At 38.8% G+C, this 18,230-nt stretch overlaps 1 protein-coding gene across 3 annotated transcripts; it reads right to left on the bottom strand.

Moving 5' to 3' along the window:
- Nucleotides 1-8,630: 8,630 nt before the first annotated feature.
- On the bottom strand, nt 8,631-17,535 carry pitx2 (paired-like homeodomain 2). 3 transcript variants are annotated; one of them, XM_077531903.1, is made up of 4 exons: nt 17,329-17,535; nt 15,629-15,694; nt 12,616-12,815; nt 8,631-9,827 (listed from the first exon to the last, which is right to left on the bottom strand). In XM_077531903.1, the coding sequence occupies exons 2-4, from the start codon at nt 15,672-15,674 to the stop codon at nt 9,279-9,281; spliced, it is 795 nt and encodes a 264-aa protein (XP_077388029.1). In that variant the 5' UTR covers nt 15,675-15,694; nt 17,329-17,535; the 3' UTR covers nt 8,631-9,278. The 3 variants fall into 3 exon arrangements, with proteins under 3 accessions (XP_077388029.1, XP_077388030.1, XP_077388028.1); XM_077531904.1 differs by having other exon boundaries at nt 15,629-15,691; XM_077531902.1 differs by lacking the exons at nt 15,629-15,694; nt 17,329-17,535 and adding an exon at nt 12,965-13,473.
- Nucleotides 17,536-18,230: the final 695 nt, after the last annotated feature.

Genomic DNA, 18,230 nt, shown 5'->3' with positions numbered 1-18,230 from the left:
ACCGCTTTCATGTAGCACGACTGATGTTCATTGGTTCAATTTTGCGAATTTATTTATTTATTTATTCATTTATCCTTTTATTTATTAGTTTTTCAATTTGTAAATAAATGTAGATGATCAGTGATTTTTTAAGTGTTCCTAAATTGTTACAGCATTCAAACTGTAACTGTTGTATATTAAGCACCAACAAGCTGCCATCTAGTGTCCATAATACGCCCTGCAGCCCCCTTGACCTATCCCGCAAATACCCTTTGTCTTTCCCAACCCCCAAACAAATTGGATTCATAATGTATGGTTTACATTACAACGCAGTTTATAGCATATGTGCCATGTCTGATCTTGTGTGTAATATGTGCCAATAAGGCCCAGGTGACAATATTGTTTTAAGCAAAAGGGCAGCAGCTGCTGTCACAGAGTAATGGCGTGGAAAGTGCCAATATGACCTATGCTTTAGAGACGATGAAAAACACCACATGGCCGTGACCTTTTCCGCTTCATTACCTTCCAAGATGTCTCATAAAAGTGAGGAGAATACATCCGCCTTGGCCGTGACAGCGGCGGGCAGCCTCCCCCATCATCTCCTTTCGAGCCCCCACCCCAATTTAGCTTCTTTTATTGCGTAGATATGAGAGCCAGTGAGCCACACATGACAGTTCTACTCACACGACACTCACTGGTCATAATAAGATACAGTCAAATCAAATGAGGTCTAATTGTGCGATTTTAGTAATGCTTTTTTTATTGTGGTTGTTTGCAAATGGTGTATAATTTACCATGTCGCATGCAGAAAATGAACCCTTCTATATTAGCTGCTTAGCATTAGCACATTTGCATACCTGAGTTGTTGTTTTTTTATTTTCTGAAAATCTTGACTGTTGACCTTTTGGGGCTCAGGCCACAACAGTTTGTGGTTTTTACTTTGGCGCCATCTTGTGGACTACTACTTCAAAGTAGTCACACTATAGAGGTACAGATACAAGTACTTCTACAGATACTACCTCTGGGTAAAAGTACAATATAGGCCTACTGATTTAACTTCATTATACAAAAGGCAAAATCTAACCAGATAATACACCAAAACCTCAAAATGATTTATTTTATTTATTTATTTATTTTTTTGGGGGGGGACCAACCATTTAAGGAAAAACCAAAAAAAAATCAAACCATTGCACATATTTGGAGTAAAGCATAAGCATGAAATACTTTTAATGTAGGCCTACCTCATTTGTAAGAAATATAACCATTCTGTTGCTGATGCTAATTCTAATTCGTTGTGCACAAGACCAATCACAGATTTAATTACATTTGGCACCATCTGCTGGCTAATGTGTAAATAAACAGTATGGTAACCTGAGCCAACAAATGATGAAGTGATACATCAAGAGAGACAAACTTTTTTGTCGTGGAGAAGCAAAATTTAGCCTGGGAAGTGTTGGATTTACATGAACATTTCCGGATTCTTTCTTTTTTCCAAAATCAAACAATCTGTAAGCATTTTGAATGATTATTTTTTTTTAAATTATTATTAGGAAACAAAGCTGATTGTACAATATGTGTGTAGCTCATCTTGCACAACTTGTGTGTGTGTGCATGCATGCGTGTGACTTCCATTTCAAAAGTGTACGTTGATGCCCCCCCAGCAGAGATTAATTGGTACTCACCCATTCCTAATTTTTGGTAATGGTACCAGGAGAACCCATACAGACTGAGGGTGTAAAGTGTCCTTCATGTTTTGGGTGAAAATACACCACAAACATGAACACCTGAAAATTGTTTTAAATGGTGGTGGGAAGGCATATTTTGTGTATGTGTCTATAATGGCACTTCACCCCCTCCACGTCTCAGCATGCGGACGTTTGGCAATCCCGCGAAGCTCAGTCGCCGAGAGCAGCACTCGGCCAAATCAATACGGCTCCTCGCTGGCTTTCCTATATCAACCGAGTCAATCCTGCCATCTGTGACATATAGGTGGAGCGTATACATCGCTGAGAAGTGACTCTGTCGTTCTTTGCATGCCTTCTGCTCTCACTCTGTTGATAGATGCATGATTAAAAAACAAACAAACAAACAAACAAACAAACAAACAAGCTTGTTTCAACCTTTCCCTCAGTGTTAATTCATGTTTTTTTTTCCAAATGTTGTGGGAACATTTTGTGGTTGGTCATTTTCTTTAACCCATTACACACAGCAAGCTCAGATAAGTTAGATCTAGAAGAATGAACCTGTTTCCCACATTTGGGAGTCATATGACGTAGGGATGGGTTTAAAAAATAAAAAAATAAAAAAATCGAATAATCAATATTGAATCGATTTTCCTTTTCAAGCCTGATATCGATTCATAAAACCATGAATCCATTATTTTAATACTTTTTTTTAAACCCATAAATTCATAAGAAAATTGTCATGGTCTGGGTTGGGTTTTAGTTAGTTTTTATTTGACTTTTGTCACGGTTCAAGTTTAGTTTGGGTTTCGTCTTTATCCTCATGTTTCATTAAGTTTCAGCCATGATCTGTGTTTTGTTTTGTTGTCCTTGAGTGCCTCCCTATAGTCAAGCATTGTCATGTCCACCTGTGTTTGCCTGCCCTTCCTCATGTGTCAACCAATCAGCATCGTCTGGCACTTGTGTCTTGCCCAGCTGTGTCTAATCGTGTCTATTAGTGTGTGTGCATTTAGTTTATTGTCTCCCTGCTATCCGCGTCGATTCATTGTTGGTTTTCTCATGCTGCCAGTTCTGTTCCACGCCGTGAATCAAAATCGAATCGATTGAGGAAGTTAGAATTGATACCAAGCCCGAGTACAAAGTATTCCCAGAAGTGTGGAAAGAACTTCATATTCTCTTGACCTTTCACTTCCTATATGTGTCACAGACTGTTCTGTTCTGTTTCAATACTTACTGTAGGTCCATACTGGGCAACTGCATACATTTACAGACACTTTGTGGTTCTGCATTGTGCGTACGTCGTCCACTGTGGACTTGCGCATGGACCGGCGTTGTTACATTCATGAAACATTGCAGGACGTCGGTTTGCTATGCTTTCCACCCATGCGCATTGGTCCATGCGTCCCCGTCAACGTGTGTGGGTGAGCTCCCTAATATTTCGACCTGTGAGTCACGTCAGGCGTCTCTGACCCACCGCGCAAACTCTTAATTAGCATTTGGGCAACATATGACACAGCTTTGGTCGCCATAACGACAGCAACAACAACAAGGGCGAAGCAGTCAAAGTGTCATATGAAAATTTAAGGTCCCTCGTGTCCTTTTCTTTTCTTTTTTTTTTTTTTTTCAACATGGATTTGCAGCCTGGGAAACTCTGGAGGTAAACGCCAATTTAGATGTCAGTGTTGGTTGACGGGACGCCATCTTTGTGTGTGGTGAAGATGTCTGAACATGAAACAACTTTAGCAACTTTAGACATGAAAAGGCATGCGCAGGATTTTAGGTAGCTGCTGAGCCTGCAGCCACACACTCTATTTCTAATATCTTATACACTTTGAGAGAGAGAACGACTACATATACATATACATATACATATACATATACATATACATATACAGTAGTTATATGGCCTCCTTTGGTGTGGTCTCATCCAGCTGCATAGTTAAACAATGGTTAGGGTTAATGCTAACTAATGCCGCCTGAGTGACATTTGAATCCAGAAGAATTTGAGCGTACGGGAAAGCGAGATTCCGTTTTTGTTGCGATGACTCATTGACAAATGTGTTTGGTTTTTGTTTGTTTGTTTTCAGACAAACTTTTTGCTTAGAAGATGCTTTTAAGTTTTAAATCCTTCACAAGTATGGCTGCTCCGACATGGCTAAAAATATACAGTAAGTAGCTCCGTGTGAGGCATGCGTCCCACCTGGACATATCGTTTTCAAGGGTCAGAGAATCGGTGTCAAATTGATTTGCAGTGACAATCATTTACTCAATTCACGTGTTTTCTTCACAACACAGGAAGTGTATACAGCTAGCATTAAAGGCTTTATTTTGATTATTCTTTGACTTTTTTGTGACATCCAAAATGTGTCACATATACAATATAATTTGTTTACAAAGAAGGTCGATTGTGCCAATATCAGTTTCCAGCAGGAAAGAGTTTGTAAAAGGAAGAGAATGTCAAGTTTGTGATCATTTCACACACAGTGAAGATGAAATGCAATGTATACCACCAGTGTGCTTCTCCAGTTGTCAATACAAGGTAACGTAACAATGTTAGCTTAAGTAATGTAGCCCACCATCACTTACCAGGGCATGACTCACATTTCCACTCAAAGTCACACTTTTTTTTTTCTTCCCAGATTGCACAATTAATCGATGGGATAATCTGTAGAATATTCGTTTCAAAAGATATTTAATAGTTGCAGCCCTATATTAACCTTTGAGTCTAGATTTCTGCATTGAATGTTTTGTTTCTTTTTGTATTTAGTTCTGCGGATGTCATTCCCATTATTTTTCTTGATACTATAGTGAAATGACACACACAAAAAAAGACACAAATATTGCAAAATATGGGAGGGGTGTTGAAGTACTTGAGCTTTGCTTTCAGGTTCTTGATTCTTGCTTGACTTTTAGACTATATTTTACATAATTTGGTGTGATGTGTTGACATGCATGTGTCGCATGTGATGTTCAATAACATGCACTGTCCCGACTTAATAAAGGAATGAATGAATTTTAGTCTATTCCCCCCACCAAGAAAAGTTATATTTTCATTGAATTTTCAGTCTATTTTTTTTTTCCGCTACTAATTTGTTGGTTTGTATGCCGCACATGTGCTGCCTTGTGTATGACGTTGGCTTGAGTGTTTTTTTTTTTTTTTTGTTTTTGTTTTTTTGTTTTGTTTTGTTTTGTTTTTTTGTTTGTTTTTTTGGTCAGGGTGAGAATGTGCCATGTCACACTGTGCAACCTTTAGCCCAAGCCACTGGTCCACCATTGGTCCTTAGCCAAAGAACTCCCCACCACCACCACTTCCAATACACCTCCCCCTGACCCACAGCAGTTCACTATTGTGTTGTCTGACCTCATAACAAAAGAAGCGCTGGAGATGTTTGTGTTGTGGTATTGACAAACAACATTTTGAGGTTTTAATTGTTAAGTCCAAACTGCATGAGACACCCCAGAAATTATACTATGTCATTGAATTTTCAGTGTAAGAAAGAAAAAAAAAAAAAGTTATTGGACATTTTCAGTATCTTTAACCCTATACTGTATTCCCACCTCCTAGATTTTTTTTTTCTTTTGTCCATTTAATTTTTAGTACATTTTAGTGTCTTCTCCCCAAATTTTACTTTTTCATGAAATCCACCCCAAAATATACATTTTTAATGATCATTTAGTCAATATTGTCTCCTTTTTTTTTTATTTTTCATCTATTTTTTCCCGAGTATTATTGTCTATTTTCACCCCAAAAATTGTACTTTTTCTTTAAATTTTAAATACATTCTTGTCTAACTCTCCCCCAGAAATAATATACTTATCCACTGATTTTTTTTGTCTGATTTTGTCTATTTTAACTCCAGAAATTTTTACTTTTTCATTGATGTACAGAAAAAGTACATTAAGTCTTTTACCCCATCAACTGCAATTTATCATGAAATGTTAAGTGTATGTATTTTAGGCTAATCAAATGTTATATTTTAATTGATTTTTTTTATTTATGTATTCACTTGTGCATTCAACTTGTATACTTGTTTTGCCTATATTGTCCACCCAGCTGATTCTGTAACTTTTCTATTGAATTTTTAAAATAATTTCTATCAAGAATTGTACTGTATTTTTTTTATTTTAATTTTACATTTTTTTCCCCCTTTAAAAATCCAGCTTATTAATTAGATTTTTGCTATGGTGTGAAAGATTCTGGTTTGGTAACCCTGTGGGTGGCAGGTGGCTGGTTGGTGCTGGATTTGACTTTGCTTCATATTTCTTTCCTTTGATCCTTCCTCTGGTCTCCTGACAACTTCACGAGTCTGGCGGGACTCTGAAGTATCCGGTTAAAGTGAAAGGTATGAGATTTTTAATGGGTTTCGGGTGAATTAATTAACACAAACTCACACACATGATGATATGTTGAATCGGTAAGACTGCCGAATGAACAATACAAAAACAAAAAAAGATTGTTGCTATAGTTTTAGTCTGTTCTTACCAGAAATTTGATTTTTCCATTGAATTTTCAATATAGTTCAATCTATTTTCTTCTGTAAATTATATACTCTATATCATCAGACTTTGGTTATATTTAAAAAAAAAAAAAAATAAGTCTCTATGTGCTCTTATCCAAGCATGTGACAATTATTGAAATTTCATGTGCACATCTTCTATCTTGTGTTTTTAAATCAGCCATAGCGGAACAAATCTCACATTAACATGTACAGAAATAAACTTTTTAAAAACTATAGCCTCCAATAGAGCACCGCGATATCATAAATCTCTCAAATAAATTAGTTTTTTTTTTTTTTTTGGTCGGAATTATAAATTCTACCTTTCAACGTGATTAGAATCCAAGCAGGTGTAACAAGCAATGATGTGACTACCTTAAACAAATTTAAAGCGGGGAATTAAAAGTCTATAAATGAACATGTCCTACTTCATGCACCTTCCTCCTCCTCCTCCTCCTCCTCCTCCTCCTCCTCCTCCTCCTCCCCCCTCCTCCTCCTCCTCGTCTTCTATGCACATGTTGATTGTGCAGATGTGTATTGCGGCGGCAGACGAGGCTTATCCTTCCCTGGGTTGATTAATTCCCCCCATCAACCGCAATACACAACTTTAAAGCAGCTTTCGGCGCATTGTTGGACTGCTCCTTATTATTTTTAGACGTGTCTTTTAATTAAACAGCATCTGGCCTAACTGTGATTTACCTCCCAAGCACCACCCCCACCATGTAGTAATCCCCCTCTTGAGAGGTGACCCCCGAGGCTTCTTCCAACATGACACCAGCTCTTAAAGCAACTTTCTCCCTCCCTTTTACCGCATGTGTGTGTTTTCGCGTATTGTAATTAAATACCACAATATGCATTGTGGTTTTACAAAAGAGTAAACACACTGAACGAACTCCCAAATGAGGTCAGCGCGGTTCATTTTCCGCCCGAGCTTCCTCACCCGGCGAGCGGCAGACTCCAAGCGAATGGATCCGTCTCCACCTCGACTTGCTCAACCATGCAGGCACTCCCCGTCGAAATATCCGAGTTTGGACACGTTGCGGTGAATTATTTTATTTATTTATTTATTTATTTTGCATTTTGTATACATATGTCCACTTTTGCCGTTCTTATATAAATTATACCTTTGCATGAGTATTTACTGTAATTTGATGTTGTTAGAATGCAAAATATGCGCAACGTTTTCTCATTTTTAGGGGTGTTGGGATATTATTTGTTTTTATTTTATTGGAAATCAAATACAATATTTGGTGTGTAAATTGAAAAAATATATAGTCGTAAAGCAACATGAATAAATAAATAAATAAATGAATGAATGAATGAATGAATGAATGAATGAATGAATGAATGAATGAATGAATGAATGAATGAATGAATAAATAATCTTCTGCAGGGACGTGCGGTTGCCTCATGTAGCCGAGCAAAGGTGTGTCCTCCTCGGCTTGATCATGCGGTCAGTTCTCGCAAACTTCTTCATTGTTGACACTGCATATGTCATATCAACTTTTTTCTACTGCTACAAAATATTTGTGTTTATTTTATTTAAAGCCTATAGTAGAACAAGAGGCTATTAAAACTTAAAAATAAGAGACGGGGGGGGGGGGGGGGGGGGAAATTAGGTCAATAACTCAACCTCCGGCCGTTGCTCTTCTCACCGAGGCATGTGGCCGCTTGTAGCCGAGCGGAGGCCTCTTTTCTCCGGCTTAATTGTCAAGACGAATAGGCTGCTCCCTGCTCCGAAACCTCCCAAGTTTTGACACCATTGTGAATTTTCTTTTGTTTTTTCATTTGTGCAACAATGCATGCATGCAAATGTGCCTTTAAAAATATGTGTTTAATATTTAATAAAACAATTGAAAATAATATTTTTTTTGCCAAGAATACAGAATAAATAGAACTGATTTCTTGATTCCGTATAATTTGTGCTCTCGTTTTTTTTGTTTGTTTTTTGTTTTTGTTTTTTTATTATACAAAAATATTAGAGGAAAAATCAAGTCCTATAATGGTTGATAGTCAGGGAAGAAAAAAAGAGAGGTCAGTATCTTCCGTATTTTCGTTCCCTCGTGCACCGGAGCTTCCAGCTGCATGTATTCCAGATAAGGCGCCTCCTCCCCGGCTTCAACCTGCTTATACTCTTCGCCGAAACAGTTTTGGACACTCTTGTGAGTCGTGTTTTGTTTTTTTTTGAAATTATTATTTAACATATACATGCATGTAAACGTTCACTTTGACCCCTCACATACCTTTGCATGATTACCCACTTGAATCACAAACCAACCCCCTTCCCCCGCCACACTGTCGTGCGGTCTCGGCATCCTGTTTGTTGATTGGGAAGCAGGCAGACATGTATTCAGCATCTTAATCTGCCGATCGCAAGATGTGTACTGGCGCAGCCCAATTGTTGCCCCCTCTCAACAGATTAAGTGGAGTGCAGTTTCGGATGAGCAAAAGATGATTCAATAACAAGCAAAGATGACTTTGAACAATATATTTACTTCCATTAAATAAAACACATTTTTGTTGTTGTGGGTGGGGTGGGGGGTATCCGTACCAAATATTTTACAGGAACATTTTAATGCTTTTTTTGTCTTCTTCCTCTTCTATGATTTCTAGTCTAAAATCGATATTCACACAGACATGAATGATAATAATCATTTATATTATGTTAGAAACACACCACTGCGGTGCGTTTTAGTATTTACATTCCCTTTTTTTTTTTTTTTGCAAGCAAAACATGATTTATTATTTATTCCCTACCACGCATGCGTTAATAAATTCAACCCCAGCTTTGGAGATGTTTGGATATATACACAGCTTTCCAGACAGCAAATCGGGGAATAAAACTTAAAATAACAAAAACAGTGGTTCAGTTTTTTAGTGCCCTTTTTGGAGGAAAAAAAAAAGAAAAAGAAAAAATACAATAATAATCAATAGTATAGTAGTCTCTTGTTCCTGTGGATGAAAAATGACCACCATAAATGCCATTGTTGCATTACTGTACATCCCCTTTGGGAAAATCGATGCTCAAAGTGGTGCTTTTTTTTTTTTTCCTCTCTCGAGGGTGGGCGTATAGGTGTCGGGGTGGGGTGGGGTCGTTTTAGATGGGGGGGCTGCGCGCGTCTCACACCGGCCTGTCCACCGCATACTGGCAAGCGCTCAGGTTCGTGGCGGGGCTCTGCACGCCGGCGTAGCCGAAGCTCGAATGCTGCTTGGCTTTCAGTCTCAGGCTGGCCAGGCTGGAGTTGCAAGTGTCCCGGTAGACGTAGGGCGGCGTGGGCGGCGCGTACGGGCAGGCGGGCGCCGCCACGGCCGAGTTGAGCGACGGCCCGCTGAGGTTGTTGAGGTTGTTGAGGCCGTTGAGGCTGGAGCCCGCCACGGCCGACGGCACCATGCCGGACGTCATGGACGAGATGGAGTTGGGCGGCGAGAACATGGCCTGCGACGACAGCGGGTTGACGTTCATGGAGTTGAAGAAGGGGAAGCTCTTGGTGGACAGCGAGGCCGACGTCAGGCCCTTGGCGGCCCAGTTGTTGTACGTGTAGCCCGGGTACATGTCGTCGTAGGGCTGCATGAGTCCGTTGAACTGCGGGCCGAAGCCGTTTTTGCACAGCTCGGCCTGCTGGTTGCGCTCCCGCTTCCTCCACTTGGCGCGGCGGTTCTTGAACCAGACCTGAGGACGAGGACACCCGGCGTTATTTTTATTTATTTATTTATTTTTTATTTTTTATTTTTTTTGTTTATTTATTTACTATACCACCCATCACAATCGCCCACAAATGGACATTTGAACAGGTTAGAAATTCTCCCAGGGCAACGTTTTCAGTATAGCATATTTTGATTTCGATTTCTTGCGTAAAGTGCACGACCATAGTAACCTATATTGATTATTTTTGGTGTTAATTGTTAAAAAATAAATAAAAATAAATTTCCATAAACCACATTTTTAAACAGTATTTTTACAAACGTGGATTGAGGTACCAATAATCCTAATCTGGTAGACTTTATTATACGTAAAACTAAATTGCAGGTGCAAAATTATTTACTTATACTAATTGTATTTTTTTTTTTTGTTTATTGAATGTAACCTATATATTTGGTAGGTTTCAACACGTAAAACTAACACACACAACTTTACAATTTTACAGTTATTATTATTATTATTATTATTATTATTATTATTATTATTATTATTATTATTGTAAGGTATACTTGATGCTGAAGATTGTTTAGAGTTAGAGCATAGTATTTCAGTATTTTGTTTATTTACATTATATCAATCAAGCAAAAAATACTCAAATAATAGGCATGCTATTTTTAGAACTTAGTTTATGCCTTATGCCCCTATTTAAAATACAATTGAGAGATTTTGGCATGATTACGCTTATGCAAGTGCAACCTGTCAAATGTTTAAATTGAAGGACGTTTAATATAAGCATTTGTAATAATGTCTACAAACAAAAACTTTGTGTGGCACGATTAACTGATTTTGCGGGAATGTTGTAGTTATGTCCTGTCTTAAGGGGAAAATTATACAATTTTATGCTGCATGTCTTCAAAACGATCTTTTTGTGTGATTTAACAATTATGACAAAAACGTCAAGTATAATTTCAAAGGCATTTTTATCTAAATAATGTCCCCAAAACATCCATAAATGACATGTGGTTGAATATGTTCAAAAGTGTGGCTATCCCAACTTCAAATTGACATCACCAATTTACATTAATTGTTTACCTTTAACACATTCATTGCCAGACCAGCAAAAAAAAAAATGCATCATTTGACGTCTTTTCCGTCAATGGCAGTGAATGAGTTAATTGTCCTTTACATTTGCATGATTGAAACATTATTTTTGTGCATGTCCCAAAATGCTTATTTTTAATTTAATCACGAGAATTTACTGCTTGAATATGTTGTGTTTTTTATGTGACATCTTGATCCATTTAAGCATGATCGCCTATCTGATGACGTCATATTCCACAAAGGCATTTTCTCGACAATTCCGCATGCACATGACGATGGAGCTTGTTTTGTTATTTGCCGTCTCCCGTCTCGGTCCTTATCAGAACACAATCCACACACACATGCACGCTCCTCTGACTTGTGTGTATTCCAGGCTGAGTGTCCCCCCACACCCGCTCCCGCGCCCCCTTTTGAAATCTCGCGACAGTGTCCCAAAAGGAGCGGCTTTGCACCTCTTTCACACCACACGCGTGGTATCTGTCACTGCTGTCACACGCAAGCCACGCTCGCCTCTAATTGGACCTCATAGACAGACAGCATGTTGGGATGAATTACCGAGCACAAAAAAAAAAGCAAAAAAAACTATTTATCTTCTCGTGCAGGGAGTGTAATTATATTAAATATCAAATTAAGCCGTGACTGAATGAGTCTCGAAGCGGCGGTGTGTTGAAACAAGTGTGCGTGCATATTTGTTTTGCAGATCATCTGAGCGGAGGACATATTATTATTACACTAACACTGAATGCCCTTCAATTACCAAAACGAACATTTTTGCTGAGATTAGCACGTAAAGAAATAGACAAACTGTTTTGCTGTCAATTCTATCAATGTGCTGATCTCGGGGCAATTTTATGTGCCGTCACGAATCATTTTGTAGCATTGTAATATTTTGCTCTTAATTTAAGGTATAGGTCGATAATGTGCTCTGAAAAAAAATGCACATATTGTTGCACATGCTGTTGCTTAATAATCACATTATGCATGCACATATCACGTGCGTGTAGAAAAGTAAATTGTGCTGTTTTCACATTTTACTCGTAATATTTCTGTTAACATTTTTTACTCTTATATGTTATCTGAAACATTTCTTTTTCACGTGTAGAATAATTTTTCAAAAACCTTTCATTTTGACCTAAATTAATTTGAAAAATCACAACAGCATTTTTTTAAATAAAATGCAGCTAACACTTTTATGCATGCACAAGTAAAATGTGTCATGTATATATTTTTTATATGTATAGCCTATGTTCATTTTTTTATGGTGCACTGAAATGTCTTTTGTTGTTGTTGTTGTTGTTGTTTTTTTTACTCGTGCAATTACAATGCAAGAAAATGTCTCATTTTGCATACTTCTAAGGACGCGTTGTTTCATCATGTGTGCTGAAAGTTTTATTGTACGTACAAATATGCTTAAATATGTCAAATTCAAAAGAAAAAAAACCCATTTGATTTGATTTGAAATATAGGGCTTTTAGCACGAGCAATTGTTTGAAATGCAGCTATCAAAGTTAAACGTCCATTTTTTTGTATACTTTTTATTTTATTTTATTTATTTATTTATTTTGTTATTTTTTTTTTTTTTACTCTTAAAAACGTAAGTGAATTGTACTCAATAAAATTCTCTACAACAGCTTTTTTTCCCCCTGCATTGTAACAGTCTTTTTTTTTCTTTTATTTCGACGTAATGGTAAAATGTCGGTCCCGGAATAGGACTCACCCGAACCCTGGCCTCGGTGAGGTTGGTCCACACTGCGATCTCCTCGCGGGTGCTCATGTCCGGGTAGCGGTTGCGCTGGAAGGTGGCCTCCAGCTCCTGCAGCTGCTGGCTGGTGAAGTGAGTCCTCTGTCGCCGCTGTCGCTTCTTCTTCGACGGATCGTCGGACGAGTCGTCGTTCTTGCTCTGGCTTTTCTCTTTCTCTGTACAAATACATCAAAAACAATACGCGGATAAGTATTGTTTTTAGTGTGTCGTTTGCACGACAGCCAACAATGAATCCTTCATTTGCATATATGTCAAACTCCTGTCTCCCATGATCCGCCTGCGTGCCTGCATCTGCTGGTCTTACCCACAGTTTCCGGGCTGGAAGTGTCCGACACCGCGTGCGCGTCCATGCGGTGCTTGCCGGAGTCCACGGCTCGCACCAGCGGCTGCAAACCGGTCGCCATGGCGGAGGCGAGTTTAGTCCCGGTAAAAGTGTGGTGCGGGTGGTGGTCTAGATTTAAAGGATCCCTCATAGAGTTCATCGGTCACTCCTCGAAAACCAAACAAGAAAAAAAAAAAAAAAGAAAAAAAAAGGGGGGGGAAAAGTGTTTTATAAATCCCAATCTTGGTAGAGGATCTCTCTCTGTCTCGTATTTATATTTTTTAAATGTGCTATAGGGCTCCGGGTTGCTTTTTAGAGCGGGCCACCGTGGGGCGCTGCCATCCTAACGTCGGCGGTGGCGGGCGGCGGCTGACTAGTGGAGTGACAAGGACAGGTAGATGATATTGGAGCCGGGGGCGCGCACGCACAAGCACGGCGCGTGCTGGAAGGCGGCCCCCCCTCCAACTCTCTCTCTCTCTCTCTCTCTCTCTCTCTCTCCTGACGTCACCACCTATAGCCCTGCCCTCTCGCTACCTTGACAGGCGCGTGCGCGAGGCGCAGAAGAGAAATGGCTCAGAAATGGGTAGCCCCCAGCAGCAACCAAAGAGCAAAACAAACAAACCAAAATAAAGTAGCCTATACAACAAAAAAAAAAAAAAAAAAAAAAAAAAAAAAAAAAAAAATCTATCTCAGGAACCGGACTCGCTTTAAAAAAGAGCTAAATCAACATTCCCTCCCTCTAAAAGTGCACCATCGCCGCACGACAATCTCAACTATCGCCTGCAAATGGATCCGGAGAGGTCCAAAGCGAGTTCGGCGTAAACAGAACCCGCCTCGTGTTCGGAGGTCGACTCGGCCGGGACGCATGTGGCCCACCGCTCATACGCGGAAAAAAAAAAAAAAAAAGGCTAATTTGGGCCATTGCTGGCGATGCAATCAGCAGGATTTGGGCTGTGAATCAGGCAGGAAATGAGGCCGAACCGAGCATCAGTACCGCCGACTGACTTGTCTCAGCGGGAGGGACGTTATGCATTTGTTTTTACTCATGTGGGTTTGGAATAATTTGTTGTTTTCATAAGTTAATCGAAAATGTACTTTTTTGCCAATGAAGTTCTGCATTGTTGAGCAAACTCGTGTAATCTATGGTACGGGTATCAAACTCAAGACCTGCACGGGCCAGATTTGGTCCGCTAATAAATAAATAAATAAATAAATAAATAAATAAATAAATAAATAAATAAAAATCACCATTTCCAGTACCAAAATGGCAAATGCTGAGATATCATTTTTTTTTGTAACTGAATCTCTTTTTAAAATAAATGGATACAATACATTCCTTGACCTTTTGATGTCAAAACGACCCCGACAGCAATTTTTTTTTCTGACATTTTTTTAATATAAAGAGATTCCACAGTCATGAAGGAAACCATAACTGCAATCTGGCTAATGCCAAAATATTTTTGACACACACCCTAGCCCAAAATATGAATTTAGGGTCCTGTTTATTAAAAGTGTACTATCATGCATTTCATATTTTGGCCCATGCAAATTAATATTCCATAGACAATTATCCTTCCATTCACGCGCATGCGCAGCCTTGTTCTGGCGATTAATCCAATTAAATTGCATGTTAAAGCGACGCTTTTATTAATCGCCCAAATACTATTAGTCTTTTTCTGTCTATTTTCACGTCGAAGTGGATTATGTCTTCATCCGCGGACGCCTCCTCATCCCGTCATACTTGGGCCATTAATTAACAATTCAGTCAATAGCCTATATTGCAGGGAGTGGGCGGGTGCAGCGGCTTCGACGACGACGACAAGCCTTTTTAGGCGGGATTATACGGACACATCACATTCCTCCATTAGCGTATTCCTGCTCACGAATGTCTTTCATTATCCGTGTGCTTTTTTTTTCCCCCAGAGTGGAGAGCGCAACGAGAGCCGCATACATTAATCGCGCTGTTTTGGATGCGCACACACTGCTTGTCACGTTCTATTAGTCCCAATCAATCGTCATGAACAATAAGCGTGACACACGCCTCGGGTCAAATGCTGAAAAGTTGCATATTCATTTAATTTAAAGGAATGAGTTACAATTTGTATGTGTACTTTCGAACAGTCGTGTCAGTTTGACATTATTAGTAGATAATAATTCTAATAATATATATAATATATAATAATTTGAAGTATTGTGTTGTGTGTCTTTTGCGATTCAAACCTCTCCAACAAGAGTGGGTATAAAACAGGCCACCTTTATTGCACTTTATAAGACCTTTAAAAGCACTCGCTTTGGCGCTACAGATTCATAACCGGCCACCAGGTGTCGCTATAAGACAAGGAACAGCCAGGAGGTATGCAGCGCGACTATGACGGTTCCTTCACCCGTGAGTGCAATCAGGCGCACAAATTCCAGAATTCCAGCACGTATACTGCACAATATTTCAAATAATCCATATTTTTTTGTTGAAAAAAAAAAGATTTTTTTAATTATAAGACTACATATGTATACAAACTATGACTGATAGAATGCAAAGAATGCATCCAATAAAGCATTTTTAAATAGTAATTTTCTCACAAACTGTCAATTTGAAATGATTTCGTGTGATCCATGCAAAATGTTGCTGCTCGTCCTTTCATATTTTACCTATTTGTGCGCAGGTGGTGGCCAACTTCCGGCAGTGGGACTCCATGATGACGACGGAAACCTCTTCTTTGCATGCAAAACAAAAAGAAAATCATAATTAATGGAGGTAAAAGGGTTACACAGACGCGACGTGAAAAATGACTGATTTTTAAAACTTTATTTCAACTTATTTTCATGCACATATTGTGAATTTTGTGCGCGATAGGTCATTTAAAGTCAATGTATTGTAATTAATTTAAAAAAATTATAGCACAAAAAATCAATAAATTGGTTTGCAAGTCACGTTTTTCCCCCTGAATGTTTTCACGTATTTCAATCACAGGCAAAAAAGGTGTTATTTACTCGTCCTGTGTGTACAGTATGTCGCGCGTGCGCGTGACGCGGCCCCCTGCTAAAATCTCCCGGATTAAGACTCTTGATTGAGATGTCAGTCTGTGGGTGTGCGAGCATATTACAAAATTCATTATAGGGACGCCAACACAGATGGGCTTTTATTAGAATGTTTGCTTATGATAATGCAAATTTGCATGTCAGCGGCCGCCATTTTCTCCTCATCCTGCTGTTAGTCTTCTCTGAGATACAAATAAATATGGAACACAACTTTTTTTTTTTTTTTTTCCCTGCACGTCTTCAATGTCTGATTGGAGGAAGGTTATATCAACTTCATATTTCAACAATTTTATTCGACTATTTGGTAAAGTGACAACTAAAAAAAAAAAAAAAAAAAAATCATGTTAATAATGTCCTATTCCTAATTAGTAAATAGATTTTTAACTTTGGTCGCATACTAATGATCATATTGTTAATAACGATATGAAATATCAATTTATACATCCATCTGTCGTTTCTAATTTGACGTAGGGGGAGGGAGGGGGGCATCATGGCACCAGGCCCGGTGTAGACCGGCCTTTTCACACGCGGGACGTGAACGCATCTTGCATATCTATATTATTCAAGTGTGCATTTGATGATTTGATTCATGTAATTATTATATTAAGAGTGGCAAATTGTGTTATTTTTCTGCATAAAAAAAAAAAAAAAGTGATTTATAGCCTCGCGTTGAAGCTGAGTTCTTATGGAGCAGAATATGAATTTAATTGGTATTTCTTAACACATTTTTCCTTATTTAAAAAGTGTTTTTCCCCACATAATTATCATTATCTTTCTTGTGTCTTATTCTTTATGATCATCAATTAATACAAACATTCAATTCTCATATTTATTCGCAATTAACCTACTTTAAGAAATGAACCATCATTTTAACAACACATCGTATTAATATAATTTAAGACAAACTTTGATTTTTCATTTCGTCATTTATGCTAATTTTATTTCGCCATGCAACATATTGACACATATAAAACGTGTATTCGATTTTATTTAACTCCTTAATTTAAAAAAAAAAAGTGGAATCATAGACCCGATCCAAAAATAGGTCATCATTATTATCATTAAAAGCAAACTTTGCACCAACAATTATGTCATTTAAGCCAACAAACATATTTACTTTCTTCAACTCCTTTTTGAAAAACAAAAATCCGTCCTAACAACCTTATTGCCATTATTGTTATTATTAAAGGCAGAGTCATGACAACATGCGCGCGCATTTACGCGTGCAGTCGACCCAGAAATCATATCATCACTTTCATTTTACTGACTTAAAAAAGAAAACAATTAATAACAGAATTACATTCTCTTACCACGCGTGGACGTCTTTCGTTAAGTGCGTGATGAGATAAATTCCACCGTGCAAAACACACATACAGGCGCACAACTTAAACGTCCTGCTCGTCGCCGGCGATTTTTTATTTTTTTTATCCCCAAAATGAAGAAAATAAAAGTGTCAACTTCATCAAAAATAAAATCGTCATGCAGCAGCAGCAGCAGCAAGTCCACGCAGTCTTTCCGCCGCTCTTCTTCTCCTCTTCTGCACGCCTCAACTTTTTTTTTTCCGCTCTGAAAGACGCTCCGGCTTCTCCCCTCCACCCCCCCCTCCACCCCCTCTTCTCTCTGCCTGCGTGCGTGCGTGCGTGCGCGCGCCTGGAAAAGGGGTGTGCTCGTGCGCACGCACGCTTCCTATCGCATGCGGCACAATTGAGAGCCCGAATAACAACTAAATCAGCCCCACTGCGATTAAATTAAACACATTAGAGGGCCATTTTCCCTCACTCATATTTACACGTGGAACTAGTCGTACGATTCTCCCATATTTCATATGTTAAGTCAGGCGTGCGGCAGACCGGATGTGCACCCGCCGTCCCCCACCAATCTAATCCCCTTTTTACATTTTTAGTCATACTCCCTATTAAAGTGGTAATTAACGCCCAAGTGCACGTGGGAATTACGCGTGCACTCACACGACCGACACACACACACACTCCCACACACGCACACGCACTGTTTTTGTATGCTATTTGGAAAGCAAACATATTATTTAATTGCCCAGTAAAGGTCACGTCATTTTTGTTGTGATAAATGCGCATGCGTCAACTTTGCCAGGCGAATTGGAGTGACGAACTTGGTCGCAACATAAATCAACAAAACGATACAATTTGGAAATATATAACACAAATGAATGAATAAATCAATCAAGTAAGACTCA

The sequence above is a fragment of the Festucalex cinctus genome, chromosome 9, assembly GCF_051991245.1.
Source record: "Festucalex cinctus isolate MCC-2025b chromosome 9, RoL_Fcin_1.0, whole genome shotgun sequence".
Lineage (NCBI taxonomy): Eukaryota > Metazoa > Chordata > Actinopteri > Syngnathiformes > Syngnathidae > Festucalex > Festucalex cinctus.
The sequence above is the reverse complement of the archived record's forward strand: the minus strand, read 5'-3'. Positions and strand labels throughout refer to the sequence as shown.